The sequence below is a fragment of the Poromitra crassiceps genome (genome assembly GCF_964638095.1).
Source record: "Poromitra crassiceps genome assembly, chromosome: 25".
In the NCBI taxonomy this organism is placed as follows: Eukaryota; Metazoa; Chordata; class Actinopteri; order Beryciformes; family Melamphaidae; genus Poromitra; species Poromitra crassiceps.
This window is the reverse complement of record NC_139649.1, coordinates 13,676,936-13,696,883: the sequence shown is the minus strand read 5'-3', so window position 1 is coordinate 13,696,883 and position 19,948 is coordinate 13,676,936. Positions and strand designations below refer to the sequence as shown.

At 43.4% G+C, this 19,948-nt stretch overlaps 1 protein-coding gene across 1 annotated transcript in view; it reads right to left on the bottom strand.

Moving 5' to 3' along the window:
* LOC310798217 (integrin alpha-5-like) overlaps positions 1-19,444 on the bottom strand; it is a 57,328-nt gene extending 37,884 nt beyond the window's left edge. Inside the window, exons 1-5 of the mRNA XM_083660697.1 lie at positions 19,217-19,444; positions 4,917-5,041; positions 1,956-2,056; positions 551-674; positions 84-145 (exon numbers count right to left, since the gene is read on the bottom strand). Of these exons, the coding sequence (XP_083516823.1) occupies positions 84-145; positions 551-674; positions 1,956-2,056; positions 4,917-5,041; positions 19,217-19,407 (603 nt within the window). The 5' untranslated portion in view covers positions 19,408-19,444. The remainder of the gene's footprint in view (positions 1-83; positions 146-550; positions 675-1,955; positions 2,057-4,916; positions 5,042-19,216) is intronic.
* Between the last annotated feature and the right edge of the window lie 504 nt (positions 19,445-19,948).

Genomic DNA, 19,948 nt, shown 5'->3' with positions numbered 1-19,948 from the left:
CAAACTCCACGCTACTTTCAGCATTATTGTTTCCTTCTGATAGAAGACAAATAACTCCACTTTTCAACAAATATTTCTCTTACCTTGGTGAAGTCTGCACTAAATCCCCCCTGACAATAGCCCTGTCCTGCAGGTCCATGTCTTTCTGCAATTAACAGCAGCACACAAACAGAAAAGAGCACTCATAAGTGTGATTCACTTTGTATAGGTTGTACTGTATATCACAGCTATTTCAAATCCATGGACCATTTCTGGAGATGTGGTTCTGTCAATTCATTTAAAGTTGACCTAAATTATAGGCAGCAGCCTATCTAAGTTATTCAAGTAGCCTATACATACATTATACACAATACCTGCTTTGAACTTCTATCATAGATAGCGCCTTTAAAAATACCAGCCCCACCAAAAATACTACAACTGAAGCGTGAAACTAAACATAAAAAGTGCCAAACCCACTTGGAAATCTAAGTGGAACGAAACTGAAAGTCAAATAAAATCTTAAACTGTAACAACCCTGCGGTTAGCCATTATTACAATTGCAGCACCTTACCTGTTCGACAGGGGGCGTACTCCACAAACGTTTTGAGGCCATCTGCAGAGAGGTAGCAGGTTCCTGTGACATCGGCGAAGGCAACCTCGTGTTCAGTCCTCCAGTAATACCTGGGAGCACAAGCCTGGGAGGCACAGAGGGACGAATGAGTGTAGAATGTGGTTTGGCCCTGTTTTTGGCACCTGTACACAATGTACAAAGAACTGAAGTGGCTGGGAACTGAGTCTCGTGAGCTCAGAAAAAGACAGAAATTACCATCAAATGTATTCTAACTTTTAATAGTGTTCTGAAGCCAAATGACTGCAGGTTGGTTACAAAAGTCTAATATTACTGTATGTACCATCTCTGAAACACCAGCTGTGAGATGTTGACTGTGTCTTACATAGCGCATATTTAACCAACCTGCTAAAGGGACAACAGATGGAAAATTAGCCGTTGGCTATTATCTGGCATGTTTATGTTTTATTCTGTCTAGAAATGTTCATTGCACTGTTCCTCCCAAATAATAAAATAAATAAAATAAGTAAATACTGCATTCCATTATTAGGCTACTAATATTGTTACTATTGCTGCTGCAGATGGTCAAATGACTTGGCTTTCCTTGACTTAACTGTCCCTAATGGAAGTACTGTTTGATAGGAGAAGCTGAGCTCCCACACTATTTCTGGGCACCGCAAAATTGCACACCAGAGTCTCTCTCTCAGTGTGTTATGAATGGAGGTTGCAAAGTATAGAGATATGGGCCTTGTGTTGGAGATATCCTCTGTTAAAAACATCTAAGGTTTATTCAGACCAAATTATGGCCAAAGCTGAAGATATTGTTAACCATTCAGAGCCAAAATTACATCTTCGTAATGAGTAGCTTTTGAGAAAAACAGCTTTGTTTCAGGCCTGAATCAGCTCAGTGGTTATGGTAACAGATGGCTATGCCAATGTTGCAAAACTGCAGAAGGAAGCGCATACAGTAAGTCAGGGTTTAAAGGGATAGTTCCGATTTTTTGATGTGGGGTTGTATGAGGGACTTGCCTACAGTCAGTGTACTACATGCAGTAGAATTTATCTGGCACGATCGTAGTTTGGAGAAATGGAGACACGTGGCCACATAAAAAAAAGAAAGAACTATCCCTTTAACACCAATTTTTTGACCTTTTTTTATTTTGACTATTGAGTGATTAATCTTTTTTTTTTTTATATATAATTTAGATGATTGTTCATACTATACAGCTAATATTCACATAACAATGATTGTGATCTATTGCTAGAATTATAATGTGCTGTAAACAGATTATTTGTCAGCAGTTGATTAACAGAAAAAAATCCAGCACATTAGTATCTAACTCTACAGCTCAAATTCAGGTTCATTCACCAAAATCCAACTAACCAATCAACAACGACGCATTCTTACCAGGACGGCGTTACCATGGGAACGCACGGTGGCTCCAAACCACTGATGGGACTTGAACTCGACCTGAGTGTCGACGTCATTTATATCAAAATGCCGATCACCTGCAAGAGCAACAAAGAGAGAAAAGTCCTAATTACACCTAAGTAATCAGCAGACACTCTATACTCTCTTACGCTTATCAGTTCCAACGCTTTGACTTCTCAGCCACTTGGAAGAAAGTTCAACTGACGTTTCCACTTTCTTAAAGATCCCCCCGTCGTCGTCCGCATTTGACTTTTGCGCAGTCGGGGCCGCTGCATCTGAGAGCGTTCCCCTCCATGTCCTTGGCTTTTTTACATGGATATTTGATGGCGCTATTCCCCCGGCTCCGCAGTCTTAATCCATCCTCCATGCTATGGCAGACATCAAACAGCTCAAAGGGTTCTTGGATCATGTTGTTACTGTAACCCAAACGGCTGTGCTTCATTGTCAGGATCTGTTTTAAGAAGGGGCCCTGGCAATACTGAGGCAAAGGAGGGGGAGTGAGGGGGTTGGGTGAGGGGGGGAGGGGGGGGGGGTGCAGCCTGCCAAAATGACAGCAACAGAAAAAAAGCTTTGGCTGCTTTAAATCTCCGTGTTCTTTTTGCTCTTAACAAACCTGATGTTAATAATAAGAATCCATCTGAAATCAATAAGAGAGATACAATGCATCTACCTGGACCTGCCATTCTCCTGGTCTCATAATGAACTCCAGAGCCTAGCCTTGATGGCACATGGAAGGAACATTGTTCAAAAACTAGTTCCTGACTTGGAAAAAGTGTTCACCTCCTCATCCAAGTTGTAAATAAAGGTAGTAACCATAGCAGTTGTCGACGACAGGCCATATTTTCTCCTACATAAACAACTGTTGCTTGCACCTACTTTAAAAAAAAAACATAATGTAAAATCATCATGATTTGCAACTCCGCTTCCTCAAAACAAAATCAACATTGTGTCATTGAACAGTGCGACGGTGGGTGGAGGCGAAACCTTCCAACGTGCGTCATTCAATTAAGAAGTGTTCCATCCTTTCCAAGTCGTTCCTTCCATAAGGCGTGCCAGCCAAAGTCAAATCTAAAAGTGTCTCTCTCTCAACATGGGTGATTGTGGTATGGGCCTCTGATGCGTGTGCCGGCTGCTCGGGAGCTGAGCGGTGACGTTAAACTCTCCTGGCCACAGTTCCTTTAATGTCCCTCTGCCTGCCTGGCTCACGGTGCCTGGACTGTGTCCTCACACACACCATGCAGCCCTGAACACGACTACAAGCACCCTGAGTGGAAAGGCCTGGGGCTGTGTGTACGCGGTGTGTGTGTGTGTGTGTGTGTGTGTGTGAGCAATCTGAGCATGTGTGTGTGTGTGTGTGTGTGTGTGTGTGTGTGTGTGTGCGCGCGCGCGCGTGCGTGTGTGTGTGAGCAATCTGAGCATGTGTGTGTGTGCAGTTTTGCATGTCTGCGCGCTATCACGTTTCACTGGCGTTCTGCAGACAGTTTGTGTTTGTAAACAGTTCATAGGTGTGTATTTACGTACGCATACAAAGTGTGCACACAGTTGCCTAGCGCTCAGCATGTGTATACACACTTTACTTTACTTTACTTTACTTTACTTTAAAGTAAAGTAAAGTAAAGTATACACACCATATCAGTGTACGTTAAAGTCCGGCCCTCTGATCCTCAAACGGTGGTTCTTATCACTTCCTGTCTCTGATGGAGCAGCGATTATGTTCTGGCAGAGCCGGGGGGGGGGGGGGGGGGGGGGGGGTGCAGCCTGGGTCCTCAGCCGTGTTGGGCAAGTTACTTTCAAAATGTAATATACTACATATTACTAGTTACTTTCATTTGAAAGTAATAAGTTACTTTACAATATTACTTTCTGTGTAGAGTAACTCATTACTTATTACACTACTTTTGCATTACTTTCACCAAAATAACAGCAGCAGCAGAATGACGCCCCGGAACCATCCCGAAAAATAATTTCAACCACCTTGAAATCAGTGTAAACTGTCCAAAATTCTAAAAGTTATTATTTTCCTTTCTTATAGACCCATTTCATGGGGGCCATTTTGTGCCGAAAAGGCAGGGTAAACACAGCTGCAAGCAAAACACTAATGAGGGTTTCCAAATTCCAATCATTGGAAGTTGGAAACCCTCATTAGTGTTTTGCTTGCAACTGTGTTTACCCTGCCTTTTCGGCACAAAATGGCCCCCATGAAATGGGTCTATTGTCATCTATAGTGGTTATTTGCATAAAAACACACAGTTTGATTAGGAAATTATTGTATCTTTTAGAAATATGTGCTTTGATTTAATCAAATGTAACTCAATTTGTAACTTGAGTTACTTGACAAAGTAACTGGTATAATATTACTGAAATCCTATAAGTAATAAGTTATATTACTGAGTTACTGCTAAAAGTAATATATTACATGTAATATGTTACTTTTGTAATGAGTTACCCCCAACACTGGAAACTAGCAAAGATCACTCTGGCACTTGTGCGTAAGATATGGCCCCAAGCCGAAATGGAGGCCTTCCACAGAGAGGTGGAGTGGGACGACTCAGCCAACGTTAACCACAACCAGGAGAAACATCAAAGGCCAGTTTCAATCCAGACAGAGAGCAGTGTTGGATTAGGCTGCAAGCTGGCAGGCACTGCTGCTGACCTCAGGGTCAAACGCAGTGATGATGCTACCTGTAGCTTCTCTCAGCCACTTTTATGGCTGGTTAGAGACAGCTTTAAAGTTAACTACACAGTCAAGTCCCAACCGTTTAACAGGGCAGTTGGGGAGCGAAAAGTGACATTTTTACATCCTAGCGTGCTATGATTTACCAAGTAGCAGCGCAACGACGTGGGGGGAAATACTCTCCCTTGAGCTTTGACTGTTGGCATTGTGAATCTGTGAGCCAGAGGTTCAGGCGACGGCCCATTTGAACGGGGACGCCCTACCTTGCTCGTCAAAGTTGATAATGCTGCAGTTGCTTTGGCTCCAGGGGCACAAGTAGACAGCTCCTCCTTCAGTGATGTTGGGTTGGCTGGTGTTGGCTTTAGGGGCGCCGATCAAAATACTGACACTAGAGAGAAGAAAATAATCATTCTTAGTGGAGAAAAATCGGATGTAAGAAAACCTCAATTTAGCAAGAAAGATCCATTCCTTTTAGCCCATTCAAGTTAAGACAAAATCTTATTGTATTTTTAATATCAAATCTCATTTTTACTTCATGGAAAAAAATATTTGGTGGTGATTTTGTGTACCAGCAGCCGTACATAAAAATGACAACCAATCATCATAGATTTTTGAACAGTCACGACCCTCCGCTCCTTCCATCTGAATGAATCTGCCTGTCTTTCCCTAACTGACGCATTGCTTGCTTACACTCGTTTATGTCCCACCCCAAGATCCTGTTTCAACAGAAGATGCATGACATTAAAGAAGCGAGAAGTTCTCAAGAAGATGTGGTTTCATTGTGACCATATTCTCCACTTCCCAGTGTTTTATTTGATGTCTTGAGGTCCATTCAAAGAAAAAAATTGTGTGAGAGAGCCTTACCAAGAACAGGCTGTTTCTGGTGCTGTGTCTTTAAGACTCATTAATATTAATGACCCCTCAGTTCTGATTGGGTAACTGTTTCAAGAGTGAACCATGGAGCCACCGCAGCGACAGGTAGGGAAAACTCTCCGGTAATAATAAAAATAAAATAAACACTTGGCACTGACTTTGTCTATTTTATTTCTTACAAAAATATGAGAATTAGCTAACCTTTGTGACACCACATATCTACGGAAGTCCAAATGGCTTGTTTAAAGGCTCACTTTTCTAATTGTAGCTTGTGTGGGATTGAGTTGGTGACTGTGAGTTTTGATACGTCATCATCATGTTTAGATTATAGCAAGTCCAGCTGCTTTATCATCAAAGAGGCAAGGAGAATACTGTGTCATACTACATATGGCAGGGATACTCAACTTGCTTTGCCCGGGGGCCACTTTCGTGAAATGATAGAAGGCCAGGGGCCAGTTAATAAACAATCAATATACATTTTTCTGTAGCGGATTGTAGGTGTCAGACGGAGTTTAGTCTGACAATGTTGTGCACACCGGATAGTTACTTAGGTTAAGTAGTACATACATACAGTACATAAGTGCCTGCATGGGTAGCGAGCAGACGGCAGTATTTGACAATTTAGTAGCTAAATCATAGATTATTGAAAGATATTCCATATTCCAGACTGAAATGCTATAACAGAAGTGTGAGTATTGGCCAGAATTACATGAACATTTGGACACTTATTCAGCGGGTATCTAGCATGTTGCGTTCAGATGCACTGTATTTTTTTTTTTTTTTGTGCAATTCCATCGGGCCGCCAGTTGAGTATCACTGCTATATGGGACCTTTAAAGTTGTATTACACTCAAATCACATTTTGCCATATATACCTACAACTCATGAAGCTCAGTGTTCGAAATATCTACCCTCAGAAAGATTTGATTTCATTCATGTTAAAAAGGGGGCACTGGTTGGACAGGTCAAGGCACCCTAGAGTCCTACATGTACTGTATGTCCAGACGGCCCAGAGAGACGGAGACAGCCGGGTCTACAGACTACACGAGAGCTGGTGACCAGGCAGTGTGCGCGGGTGTGCGTGAGACAGCGCAGCGGACCTGAGTGAGGAAAAGACGAGAGAGGAGGACGCCCTGTGATCTGTTAGTAGGAGTTGAAATCCTGGCGGAGAGGAAACAGTTGAAAGAGCCAGATACAAAAAAAGAAGAAGAAAAAAACTTTGTGGTGGAACTAAGAAACATCAAGTAGAAGTAGGTGGGTGTGTCAGCGTCAGGGTGTGTGTGTGTGTGTGTGTGTGTGCATGTGTGTGTGCGTGTGTGTGTGTGTGTGTGTGTGTGTGTGTGCGTGCGCGCACGTGCAGTTTGCAGCTATTACCTCACCAACCCTATTTCCTAGAATCCCTATCATCATCAGTGGCAGTCGGCCATGGAGGTCACTGTTAGGTTCTGTATATATCACACGCCAGGGATCAGAGAGATGGCAGTGCTACTGAATCTGAAGCTCAGATAAGAGCAAAACCAGAGGAAAGCAAATAAATTTGAAGTCCTCTTGAAGAAAGGATTCCTAGTTTCAGCAAAGTCATTTTGTGATTTTGTCTTTTAGATCATTTCTTTTCATCTGTGAAATATTGATATGACCGCTACGCTGCATACTTACACTAAGACAAATACCTTGTATGTAATATTGCAGATTGTGGCAATAAAAGTGATTCTGAATCGGAAGTAAATGCAACATCAAAATACTTCCAGAATCTTTATTATTGAAAAAAAAACATGATTATCTCCAAATCAGAATCAGAATCAGCTTTATTGGCCAAGTATGTACGCATACAAGGAATTTGACTCTGGTTTGCATTGCTCCCAAAGTACACTACTCACACACAGAAAAAGGTATGCACAAGTTCAAACAAATGAGGCACGGGTACATTCACATTTACAGATTTTTGCATTAACCAATTTAAACAATATAAGTGTGGTGTAAAGTGTCTATTTTAAATACATATGAAAGAATGTATATGTACAGTATATGTATAAATAAGCCACACGGGATCAGAAACAAAGGCTTACAGATATATTTCCAGATATTGCACCGTGAACGAAGCTTTGAGTCAGATATTGTACAGTTATTTCCCAGTAAACGTACTGTACATCAAATCCTGTGTGTATGCGTATTTTACTAATTGTGTGTGTGTGTGTGTGTGTGTGTGTGTGCGCACATGCATGGGTGCGTATGACGTGGGGCCCTGAAGTTACGAGTCATCACCCAGAGGCAGAAAGACGAAGTGAAGCTTAGCATAAGTTCAGTCATTCATTCAGTTATTCCTCTCTCTTTCTCTTCCCTGCTCTCCTGCTCTAATCAGCTGATTAGGCGCATTAGCATTTATGTTAAACCAATCAGAGCTAGCCACATTTTCCTGTCAGCCAATCACACCTTAGCTGTCAACTTTAATAAAAGCCGTTCTCCTCTCTGTGCTGTCTGCTGTCATTTCAGTGTGGTCTGTAGTGACCCTCCTCCAGTCCTTCACCTGCAGTTCATCACTTTGACGCCCAGGTCTGAGATCACCTGAGGCCTGCTCCTCTTCTCATCCATCAGATCTCAGAGTTCTCTTCACCACCACCACCACCACCAGTGTCTAGACTCCAACTAAGGGTTATGCTCTTCTACTGTCCGCTTCACTACCCCCTTTATAACTCATGATGTCACGATGGTGTCTAATCGCCAAAGACTTTTCACATTCTCATAACTATTGTGCATGTGTAAATAAAGTATTATTGTTCAGTAAAGACTAGAGTTTGCCCTGATTGAAATGAGACAGTTCATGTAAACCTGCAGGGTAAATGGCAAGTTTGAAAAGCTGGTGGAGCAGTTTAAGAAGTCTGCTCACTACATGCTCACTAGTACGAATGTTTTCATGTAGCTAAAGCTCTGGGGGGGGGGGGGGGGGCAGCCCACAGGGTTTGTTAAAGGGAACTTTAGAGAATGTTGACATTTGTTTTGTACTTGCCAATGAATAGATGGAATCAGAGAGTGCCATCTGTCATCTCCCTGTACAAAGTGTAGTGTAACACTAACACTAACGTTTTGAAGATTAACAATGGAGAGTAGAGAGACCAACCAAAAATCCTTCAGTCTGACTAATAGACTACGGTAATAGACTATGTTGTCAGTCAGTATCTGTCATGGGGTACTATCATGGGGTAGTATCAATTGTTCAGTAAAGACTAAAGAGTCTGTGCTGATTGAAATGAGACAAGTTTTGATGACAATGTTTGGATGGTGAGTTATGAGATGCAGGGACTTTTACCCCCCCCCCCCCCCACACACACACACACACACACACACACACACACACACACTCCGACATGATAGGTGGCAGTAACAAAAATGAAATGCTAAAAATATAGATGGTTTTAACTTGACAACAAAAACATTCTAAATTGAACCCCCGCTCACTTCCTGTTGCAGTGTTTGCTATATGGACATAAAAGAAGAAAAGAAACATTCAAGTGCAGGACTGACCATTCCGTGAAAACCGTCTATACAGCTGAGCGGCGAAAACAAAAGTAACGATGTCGAGTGAATATTTCTGCAGTTTGCCGAATGCTGAGAAAAAGGAAGTGCTGTGGGGTTGCGCTCTGGTGAAAACCGTCTATAGATGTGATGAAAATGCAGGTGAATTGAATTCATTCAAAGACTGAGTAATAACCTGTCATTTGATTTGTTTAAAATCAAATGACAGGGGTAAAAAAAAAGAAAGTAGAAGATATAAAAGTCGTGCGACATTTTTGTAGTCCTTTTTCATACGGGTTAGCACAGTGCTGCATGAGAGAGGGAGCATTAGAGAGAGAGACAAGAGTCTATTTCCAGCACTCCAGTCCAGAAGGTTTTCACATCTTTCTGTGATCAACAAATGCCAGTTAACATCATCGTATCCCGCCTCAGTGCCAAAGGCGTGACTAAGCAATAATAATAATGCTATGCTCCTCTATGCTCCTCTCCATTTATATATGAATCTAAAGCCAGTGTAGCCAGAGGAGCCATGGTGCCAGAGCCCTGTCTGCCTTTGCCCAGCCCCAGCATGACGCCAAGCGGGGAATTCTTCAATATTGAAGCCACAAGTGTCAACTTCCTCACAGATAATGGTAAAGATGGAAACAGCAGGCACATAGTCCGTTTGGGACCATCCTCCTGCTGATGGCCTACGGAGGCCTACAAGGGACAAATGGAAGGATAACTGCTAACGGCTAAGCTAACAGTACCCGCTGCAGAGAAGTGTCACCAATTACCAGTCTCACTTTGCCAAATCTTTCTCCCGCTGAAGGTTACTACCTTAGACCCTCCATGCACCGAAGGGTCTTTCAATACTGCGGTGTAGCACTAAACTCTATTGCAGCGGATTGGGGCGTGATCAACCCTTCCGCGGGCAACGTTGCAGACAGAGTAGGCAGGCTGATCCGGGAGCGGCTGCTTCTGGGACGCGGGTCGGGGTCTTAATCGGCCTCGGCTGGGTCTACTGGGCGAGGGTGTATGGTGTTCGTTAACATCAGTTAACATCACTGATGACGCGTCCCAGTGCATGCTGTAGTATATATTTTAAACAACACAGTACATATCCCACAATAACAAGTGAAGAGGGAGGTAGCAAGTTTACTAATTTAATTTAACGAGTTTAAATAAATAAATAAATAAATGAATGAATGAAAGACTGAATGAATGAATGAATGAATGAATGAATGAATGAATGAATGAATCAATCAATCAATGAATAGATAGATAGAAAGCTAATGAATGGGCGGGGAGGAGCTTCTTTCCGGAGTGGAATTGGACACATTGTCACAGCTGTCACAGTGTGGATATTGGTTTAACTTTATATCATTATGTCTCAATGACATCTCCACAGGTCTGATACCACTTATTGCAGGTTTAACCGTCTCTCCTAATAAAGTTAAAAAAAGATGTCGGACAGAGAGCGAGATGCCAAACGAGACGCGTCAACAGAGATACTTCTACTCGTGCGTAGTCTAACCGGTGCCAGTCTGGAAACGACACAGTATCAGTGCATGTGTGTTTGTTTGCGTGTATCAGTGAGTATATGTCCAGTACGCCTCCTCCGTGCAAAACAACAAGCCTGCGTGTGTGTTTGTATGCATAATATGTATCGCGAGCCAGCTCCCCTTTCAAGCTTTTCAGACAGCCGTGCTAAAGAGGCCTGGCCCCGGAGGGAACGGCACGACTTAAGACACTGATGACTGATGACATTAGCAGAGATCAGACAGACTCCGCAGCACACAGACTCGCCCCAAACCCCCAGAATGTCTGGAGGAGAGGAATATTTACACGGTAGGATTAGTTTTCCTTATAAACCGGCCACTCCACAGCCAAGCAGGGTGCAGGCTTTCAAAGGCACACTTCTAGCCCCATCATCACCACCTGTGATCTCCCCTGAGTCTATTATACACACTCTTAAATGACAAGCTAATGCCTCCAACCACAACTTGAGCACCTGAAACCAGGAAGGGGGTGGGGGGGTTAACTTAGAGAAAAATGTATGCTATGATTTATTATGATTTATTAGCCGTGTCTGCATGGACACAGACAGTGTATTTGCACCTCCATATCGTATTCACCAGTATCAATGAGTGCGTTTACATGCAGACAATAAACAGTTTATTAGCGGATTTCTGGAGTTACCTGATTATTCAAATGTTCATGTAAACAGCATAAACCGATAAGCTTTATCCGTTTATGGCCGTTATCAGGTTATGAATAAACCGATAAACATACCTAGGTTTTTGGCCAATAACCTGTCTTTTGAGTGCATGTATAGGCGTATCAGGTTTCTTGTGGGTTTATACATCTGCGCATGTACAAGTTGCATGTAAAAAGTTGAATTACCGCCGCCTTCTGGAGAGAAATCCGACTAATTGACTGAATCATGTAAACGCGGGTTTTTCCTATTGTCGGATTATTAAAGTGCATGTAAACGCAGAAATCAGATTATTGCCATAAACTGATTACTCACAGTTATCAGTTTATTGGTGTGCATGTAAACGCACTGTATAATAAATGATGATCTCCTTAGTTGTATTTACTGTAATGAAGAGAATCTGCATGCTAATCCTATTCAGATTCCTCATAATTGGGACAAGATCTTATCCGCGTTGTTAAAAAACAGGATATAAACAGGATGTTTATGTTTATATGAGCCAACTCTGACTCAGCACTCAGTGTCATCATACATTCCAGCATGATGGCCATGTGTGTGAATATCTGCCACACAACAGTGTCAGTTAGTTTCGCCCCAAGGCTGCAATCTTACATTGAAGCTCTACTATGCTAACCTGACGTGACGCTACCAGATGGTTTGTTGTTCTTGTTCTTTCGATCTTGGAAACTGGTCAAAAAGGGCGGGCAGTGCACTTAATAAAAATACAGGCAATTGGATGAACCATCTGTCGATCACCGTCTATCACAAGCTAACTTAAGTTATACACTATCAACACTCTCTGCTAACGTCAACCACTTAGGCCCGCCTCCTCCTACCTCGGACACTGATTGGTCCGAGCCACTGGTGGTTTGGATTCAAACCAACAGATTGGATTGTGGCAAGATGGATTTGTCACATGATCGTGATCTCGTTCTCGCGCTAATCCAGCTGCTAATGGCGTATTCTATTTGTATTGGGAACTGGGGATTTCCCAGTTGAATGACGTCACATCCGAGTTGACCGCATTCCAGTTACACAACAAGTCAGATGTGGGGGAACCAAGATGGACATCTCCAGGAAAATGTTTTGTGCACTTATTCTTTCTGAATACAAACAATACAGGACAAATATGAGGTCCAGCTCAAAAACATAATAGAAAAATAAGAACAAGAAGAAAAACAAGAACAAGAAGAAAGAAGAAGGCATAGAACGTAACGTTTTGAGAGAGTTTTAATTGGTCATTCCTTAATAGCCATCTTGGATTTTGAGGTCGGGGCTGGTGATGCTTCCCCGAGATCAGGGTAGGAAATCCAAGGTGAGGTGACATCACAGGGTTCCCGTCTTTGACCTGGGAAATTCCTAGTTCCCAATAGAAATGGAATGCGACATAAATGACAAAGTGGGGCTGTAACAGGGAAGGACATCCCATCACCATTGATTGACAAGTCACATCAAACACACATTAGACACACGTCAAAATACAGGATTTCTGGGTATTGAAGTAAAAAAAAAAAAAAAAAAAAACTGTTGGCACCATTTTGCTAGCCTGGGTAAACCCATCCCCCACGTGACCTGCTCTCAGACCTGTTCTCAGTCACTATGGTCTGGATTCCCACCATTGTTAAACGATTTCCTGCGGTTGTTGCCCCCCCCCCCGATAGACCACTCCATTACGCAACCATCATCCAACCAGTTTAGTGCACAGAGCACATGCGCAGTGCAGCAGATGGCGTCATCACTCTGCGACCTTTGTTGTTAGCGCATGAGCTAACACTTTTCATTTCAGTACTGCTAGCACGCAAATGGTTACAACCAGCTACAAGAAGAGAGAACATCGCGTGACGGTGGTCAGGGAATGAAAGAGGAACAGGACAACTCCCCCCCCCACCCCGTTGGTCCGACCGTCCCGTATTGCTGGGATGGAATGTTGGCAGCCCTAGTCTACACGGACCCAAACCTCGATCCCTGCTGCAGATGGCCGCAGATCTGGAGAGATATTTGTGGCTGTGAAGAACAGTCATCATCTATACAGCTGCTGCCAACCTGATGAGGAAACAGGCGTGCTTGTTATGCTGGACACTGAATGCCAGTCTGCAGACTTCATCCTCCAGTGCTGTTCGCCTCAGGACTTGAAGGCCTAACGTTGTACCATGGACTGTATACATTCTGTGCTAATAATGCTAGCATGCTAACATCCTTTTCACACACACACACTGAATATACCGAAATGCTAGATTTGATCATGGACTTAACGCTAATGTTAATCCAAAACGGCCGCAGTCATAACGGTAAGGTGTGTTTGACCTAATTGAAATATTAACGTTAATGCCCTCACATTTCAGCGTGGTTACAGATAAACCTATTTAACGCTAGCTAGCTACATTACTGGCTTGATATCATATTCCAGATGCAACCTAGCTAGATAAGCTCCACACGGCTGTATGAGTAGCTACAATCAAATGTATCAAGCCTTGATATCATATTCCAACGTGAATTCAGCTGAGGGGTTCGCTCCAGAACGAGACTGTTGCGTTCAATATTTGTACACGTTACTGTGCAGTAACTGTGCAACTGTGTACTGTGCAATTCTGTATATTATACATAATCCAGATGTAACCTAGCTATAGCTAGACGTTAAGAGGTTAGCGTGAATGCGACTGAGACCTGACATTACTGAAGTGAATACAAGTGACCTATATTTTTCAATCCTGTCTTTGAATAAAAGTTGTGTTATACTTGAAAACCATGTCTTTGCTCCCTTATGTGTTCACAATTACAACAAATCTGTATGGTTTATCTGTTGGCATTAAACCGTGGTATTTCCTTGGGTGATATTCCATATTTGTCATTAAACCTAGCTGTTCACATAAATTTGCAATGATGATCGACCACGTGAGATATCACAAGTAGCCTACTTTTATTAAAAAATAAAATGCAAAGAGAGGTTTCCTTCTCTAACTATTGGTGCGTTCACAAAATATTTACACGAGATTTTTTTTATAAATAATAATCAATAACGTGGATAATGATGACATCTGCAGCTGCTGGACGAGAGACAGAAGAAACTACGAACGAAGATTGGAGCAGAGGACATTGACTACAGAGAAACTTAACCGACCAGCACTCTGCTTCAATCAATGAATGCTTATAAATAAACCATACACATGAGAATTACCGTTAACGTTACAGCATTTAATAACATAAATATGGTGATATCTGGTGGTCTGAAATTACTCTCTATCTACAGTAGGGTAACTGGCTCCTATTGTGTCTTATTATTGTAACGTTTGAATCAGCGTTTCATAACTATAATAGCCTAATGTTACTGTAGCCTGGATGACGTCAGCTAATGCTACCCAGCCTTCCAGCGTTTATCTTCCATAATGCATTAAATCATAATCACAATGCGAAGACATTAGCTGATCACCACAGAGCTGCACAGACAAGTTTATCAGATAATTTCGCCGTAAAATGTGTCCAGGTGATCAGCTCTGAAGCCCCGGCTTGTATGGTCCGCTAAAATCCGATTTCGATATAGGTGTTATTTTGATCAATATTGTATAGCTGGCTAGACAGAGGAGTTTATCTGGAATCAGTGTGACAAGATCCCTGCTGCTAGCTTGTCTGCCTTTCTGTGTCAGAGTATCTAGCTACATTATCTGCATTACATGCTACACCATGCAAATATATTTCGATATAATTCAAACAATTAGCCCACTGTACTACTGGACTGTGTATTGCTGTGAATAAGTTAGATTTGATTGTGTAAAGTGTTACATGTTATATTTTTAACTGAGCTTTGCAGAATTACCTCAACACAATTGTGTTGTGTATCAGCTTTAAATATCCAATATATACAGCATTAAACAAACGACCAGCAGCATTCAAATGTGCAAAAACGTTATATTTATTGAAATGTGGTGATCTCATGTCACATTACATAATGTTATGCCCAAATGGTCTACTGCCCAGAAGCGTCACTTTACATGTTTGGTAGGGAATTATTTTAATTATGTTAAACCAGCGTTTATCTTCCATAATGCATTAAATCATAATCACAATGCTATGAAGACATTAGCTGATCACCACAGAGCAGCACAGACAAGTTTATCAGATAATTTCGCCATAAAATGTGTCCAGGTGATCAGCTCTGAAGCCCTGGCTTGTATGGTCCGCTAAAATCCGATTTCGATAACGCTAGGTGTTATTTTGATCAACAGACCTCAACCTCAACAGCTGTTTTCACTTGAATTTCCTCACGTAGTTGCATAGCCATATAGCTAGCCAGCTAGTAGCTAGCTCGGGAGCTATGCTTTAGAGAGGCCAAATGCTAACGGCTAGGTAGTGCTAAGCCGCTGCAGCTGTTACACGTCATTGACAAAGACGCACTCTCTGATTGGCCGATCACGGCAGGACTGATGTTGGCAGTCACGCCGTCACTCATTGGCTGCGGGGTGGCTGCGGGTCTGCGGGAGTCTTTAAACCGCCGCGGAAATCGTTCTGAATGGCCCGTTCGCTAGACGATAGTGACTGGGAACTGAGAGAGCAGGTCACGTGGTGGCTGGGTTTACCTAGGCTACCATTTTGCCAATGTGTGAAGTTACCTGTCGTTCGAAATGAATCTCTCATCCTGAATGTCTCACAGAACCACCTGGACATGTTCTACTGCACTTCATGGCGAATTGATTCCGCCGGTGTTATTCAACATGAGAGTGCGCGATGGAGATCCGGACCATTATCATTAGACCCAGGGGGAAATGCAGCAACAATTGTGAACAAATTTCTCCTAAACCAGGCTTATTGGCTTAAAGTGGGCGTGTTTGCTGAGACAGTGAAAACAGAGATGGCATGGAGAGGAACAGGGGCAACTCTTAACCGCACTCGCGCTGAAGCTAAACAGTCTAGTAATTGTCAGAATGCATGACAACCAGGAGAAACAATCCAGACAGCAGGACGAAAACATCTCTCTCCTTCAAGAAAGCATCCTTCGTCCCGCAATCTTGTTTAGCCCACCGCATACTAGGCAGCAAAACAAGAGCCGGTATTGATCCACGTGAAAACGTTCAACCATGGGCAATAATTGTGAGCAATTTAATATATGAATTAGCTGAAGGACAAAGGGCACCATTTTTCAGTCTGTGCAAAAGCACCAGGGGCTTGGTTCCTACAAATTGGCCTACTAGATCAACATCTTGATAGCAACACACACTCTGCCCGCCCAAAGCTTAGTTAAGCAAACTGAGAGAAACTTAACCAATTTCCTCCCAGGAAAATATGTACACTTATTAAACTAACAACATCTCACTAGGTGTATCTGAGAAGATGTTAAAGCGGGGGAAATTGAGACACAGGGGGGGTTTATAAGGTGTAACTGCTATTTAGATTGCATGCACTTTAAACAGGCCAACAGCACTCTGTGCAGCAGCAGCAGGGGGACCAGGCACTGCACTGCTATTAACTATGTGCACAAACAATTCTCCATGTTGGAACCAGCTGGTCATTTGTGACACAGCTCTATAAAGCCTGGTGCTGGTAATGATGATGATCTTACTGTGTGTGTGTGTGTGTGTGTGTGTGTGTGTGTGTGTGTGTGTGTGTGTGTGTGTGTGTGTGTGTGTGTGTGTGTGTGTGTGCGTGCGTGCGTGCGTGCGTGCGTGCGTGTGCGTGCGCGTGTTCCACATTAGTGCCCAGAGATGTTCAGTCAGCAGCCAACACAGGTGATGGTGCATGCTGTGTCTACATAACCTCAACCACCCGCTCCACCCTCACCACCTGCCTTTCAGAAATAAAATGAATGATCCAACAGAACTTTCTCCAACCCAACTGCAATAAATCCAAAATACTCATCATCGGCCAAAACTCCCTCACCGGCTCCACCCAGAAATTCTCTCTCAACATTGATGGCTCCATCGTCACGACCCTCCACCCAGGTCTGCAACCTTGGAATCGTCCTCGACCCCACCCTCTCGTTCCTACCTCGCGTCAACCACATCACCAAAACTGCCTTCTTTCAACTCAGGAACATTGCCCGCCTCCGTCCCTCCCTGTCTCTTCCCGCTGCCGAAACACTCATCTCATCCATGCCCTCATCACTTCCAGACTCCACTACTGCAATAGGATCCTCGACGGCTCACCCAACTAAATCCTCAATAAACTCCAATACGTCCAGAACTCCGCTGCCCGCCTGCTCACCTCCACCCGTCACCGAGATCACATCAGATTCAGCACTGTTCTTCACAACCTTCACTGGCTCCCGGTTAAATACAGCACTGACTTCAAAATACTACTCGCCACCACCTAGAAAGCCCTAAACAACCTGGCCTCTCTCTACCTCTCTGACCTCCTCCCCCGCCACACATGAAGTGGGACAGCAGGTTAGAGTAGAGTTTTCAGAGGATGAGGTGGGACAGGTTAGGGTTAGGGTTTTCAGAGGATGAAGAGGGACAGGTTACAGTAGAGTTTTCAGAGGATGAGGTGGGACAGGTTACAGTAGAGTTTTCAGAGGATGAAGAGGGACAGGTTACAGTAGAGTTTTCAGAGGATGAAGAGGGACAGGTTACAGTAGAGTTTTCAGAGGATGAAGAGGGACAGGTTACAGTAGGATTCTGGCTCTTGCAAATCTTTTGTCAGTGTGGCTCCTGACTAGGGCAAGGTTGAGTACCACTGCATTAGAGCTTTCAGAGGATTAGGGGGACAGGTTACAGTAGAGTTTTCAGATGATGAATTTGGACAGCAGGTTACAGAGGATGCTGATGAGTGTTAAGAGGAAGAGGCATCAGCTGAGGATGAGCAAGAGGGAAATGATCACAAATGACGCCACAAGGGGTGGAGCCTTTCGGGCCAGAAGCATCTGGACCTCCATGGTTTCATCTGCATTTTCACATGAACCGACTTCTGATATCCAGTATGTTCGATTAAAAAAGAAGAAGGAAAAAGAATGCATAGATGTTTGGGAGGGGGGACACTGCAACTTGTTTGTTTCATCCAAGATACTTGGGGGGAAAGTCTGGTGGGTTTTAGGAGGATATGAAGAAAAACATGTTTGATCTCTAACTTTATCTCCCTCACCAGCTGCACATCTGTCAATAAAAACCGCAGGGAACGTCTTGGTATCCCTTCAGTAAGAGGATTAGCATAGTCCTTACTCTGCTGCAGTCCTAACCCCTCCAATCTGAATCTCACAGACCTGTGTCTATGAGATTCATATTTGGATGTCTGTTTCTAATCATCCCCGGGCTGTAATACAGTGTCCATGTGTGTGTCCATGTGTGTGTGTGTGTGTGTGTGTGTGTGTGTGTGTGTGTGTGAGAGAGAGAGAGAGACAGAGAGAGAGACAGAGACAGAGAGAGAGAGAGAGAGAGAGAAAGTGTACACATGTGTGGTCCATTTTCATTTATATGCAGATATCTCCATCAATATGAAATTGAATGCAGTGACCAGTAACGCAATAACAGGACCGCATTCTCATTGTTTCAATAGAACATTTGCAATGAGACAGGCCTTAAAGGCCCAATAATAATACATTTTAGAATGTCACTATTAAACTATATAGGATAGGACTTCAATTCCCTACAGGAATATGGATCCCATAAGTAGCTACATGGTCACATTAAACTCAATATTGAGCACCACAAACTGAATAGGCTATAGGAATATTATAGGGCTATGATGGTAGGAGTCAAAATCCACAAAGTGGATAGAAAGTCGCTGTTGAGTCAATTTAGGGTGATTATAGGACTTTAGTGATAAAACATCATAAATAGGGTCACTATAAACGTAGCCTACTATGCCTAGTCCTACATACACAGACAGAAGCTATAGTGACCATGAAGTAGCCATAGGGCACTAGAAACGCATTATTGAGCATCACAGCCATTGTAAGATATGGGAGATTAAAAAAGCAATACCCTATAGCTAGCTAGCACACATTCACAAGAAACTATCTACGGTCAGCTACTACAACTTCCATCCATGCGGACTTTACCTGGGCGAGTTGCTGAAGAACTCCACAGAGTAGCCGAAGTAGCTTCCCGGCGGTCCGGTGAAAACGACGCGTTTTTCCGTGTCCAAGTTAAACGCCGCGCAAAGCTGCAGCAGAGCCGCCACTACAGGTACGAGCAGCACGCAGCGTTTCCCCCGCGTCTGGAGAGGTGAAAGTCCAGGAACGGTGCCCATCTCTGACCAAGCGCGTCTCCTCTTTCATTGAGCGCAAAATAACGCATCATCCGTGCCGTCCCTGACCCAGCCAGGGGGTTTGGGTCCGAATCATCAAGTGGTGTGAGCAACGTGAGCAATGAATCCCCCTTTCTTTAGCTCCAACAGGTCCAGTGTTCTGATCCAGAGTGGATGGTAATGTAAAGAAAGAGGCAACACGCAGAGGGGGAGAGGAGAGGAGAGGAGAGGGAGGGAGGGAGGGAGGGAGGGAGGGGGGAAGAGAGAGAGGGAGGGAAGAGTGGTAGGAGGGGGTGGGGGGAGTGGGGTGGAGCCTTGGATATGACAAGAGATTTGTCTGCTCCATAAAGAAAAACGACTGTAGTAATCCTGTACACATTTTGGAAGGATACTGTGTCACTCAGCAAACTAATAGGGCATAGGGGAGACCGGGGGGTGGTGGGGGTGGGGGTTGTAATTTTTTTAATGTCTTACTCAAAAACCTCAAAAAACCTCAGAGTTCTGAACCATATTGTATAGTTTACTATATGTGTGATGTGTGTAT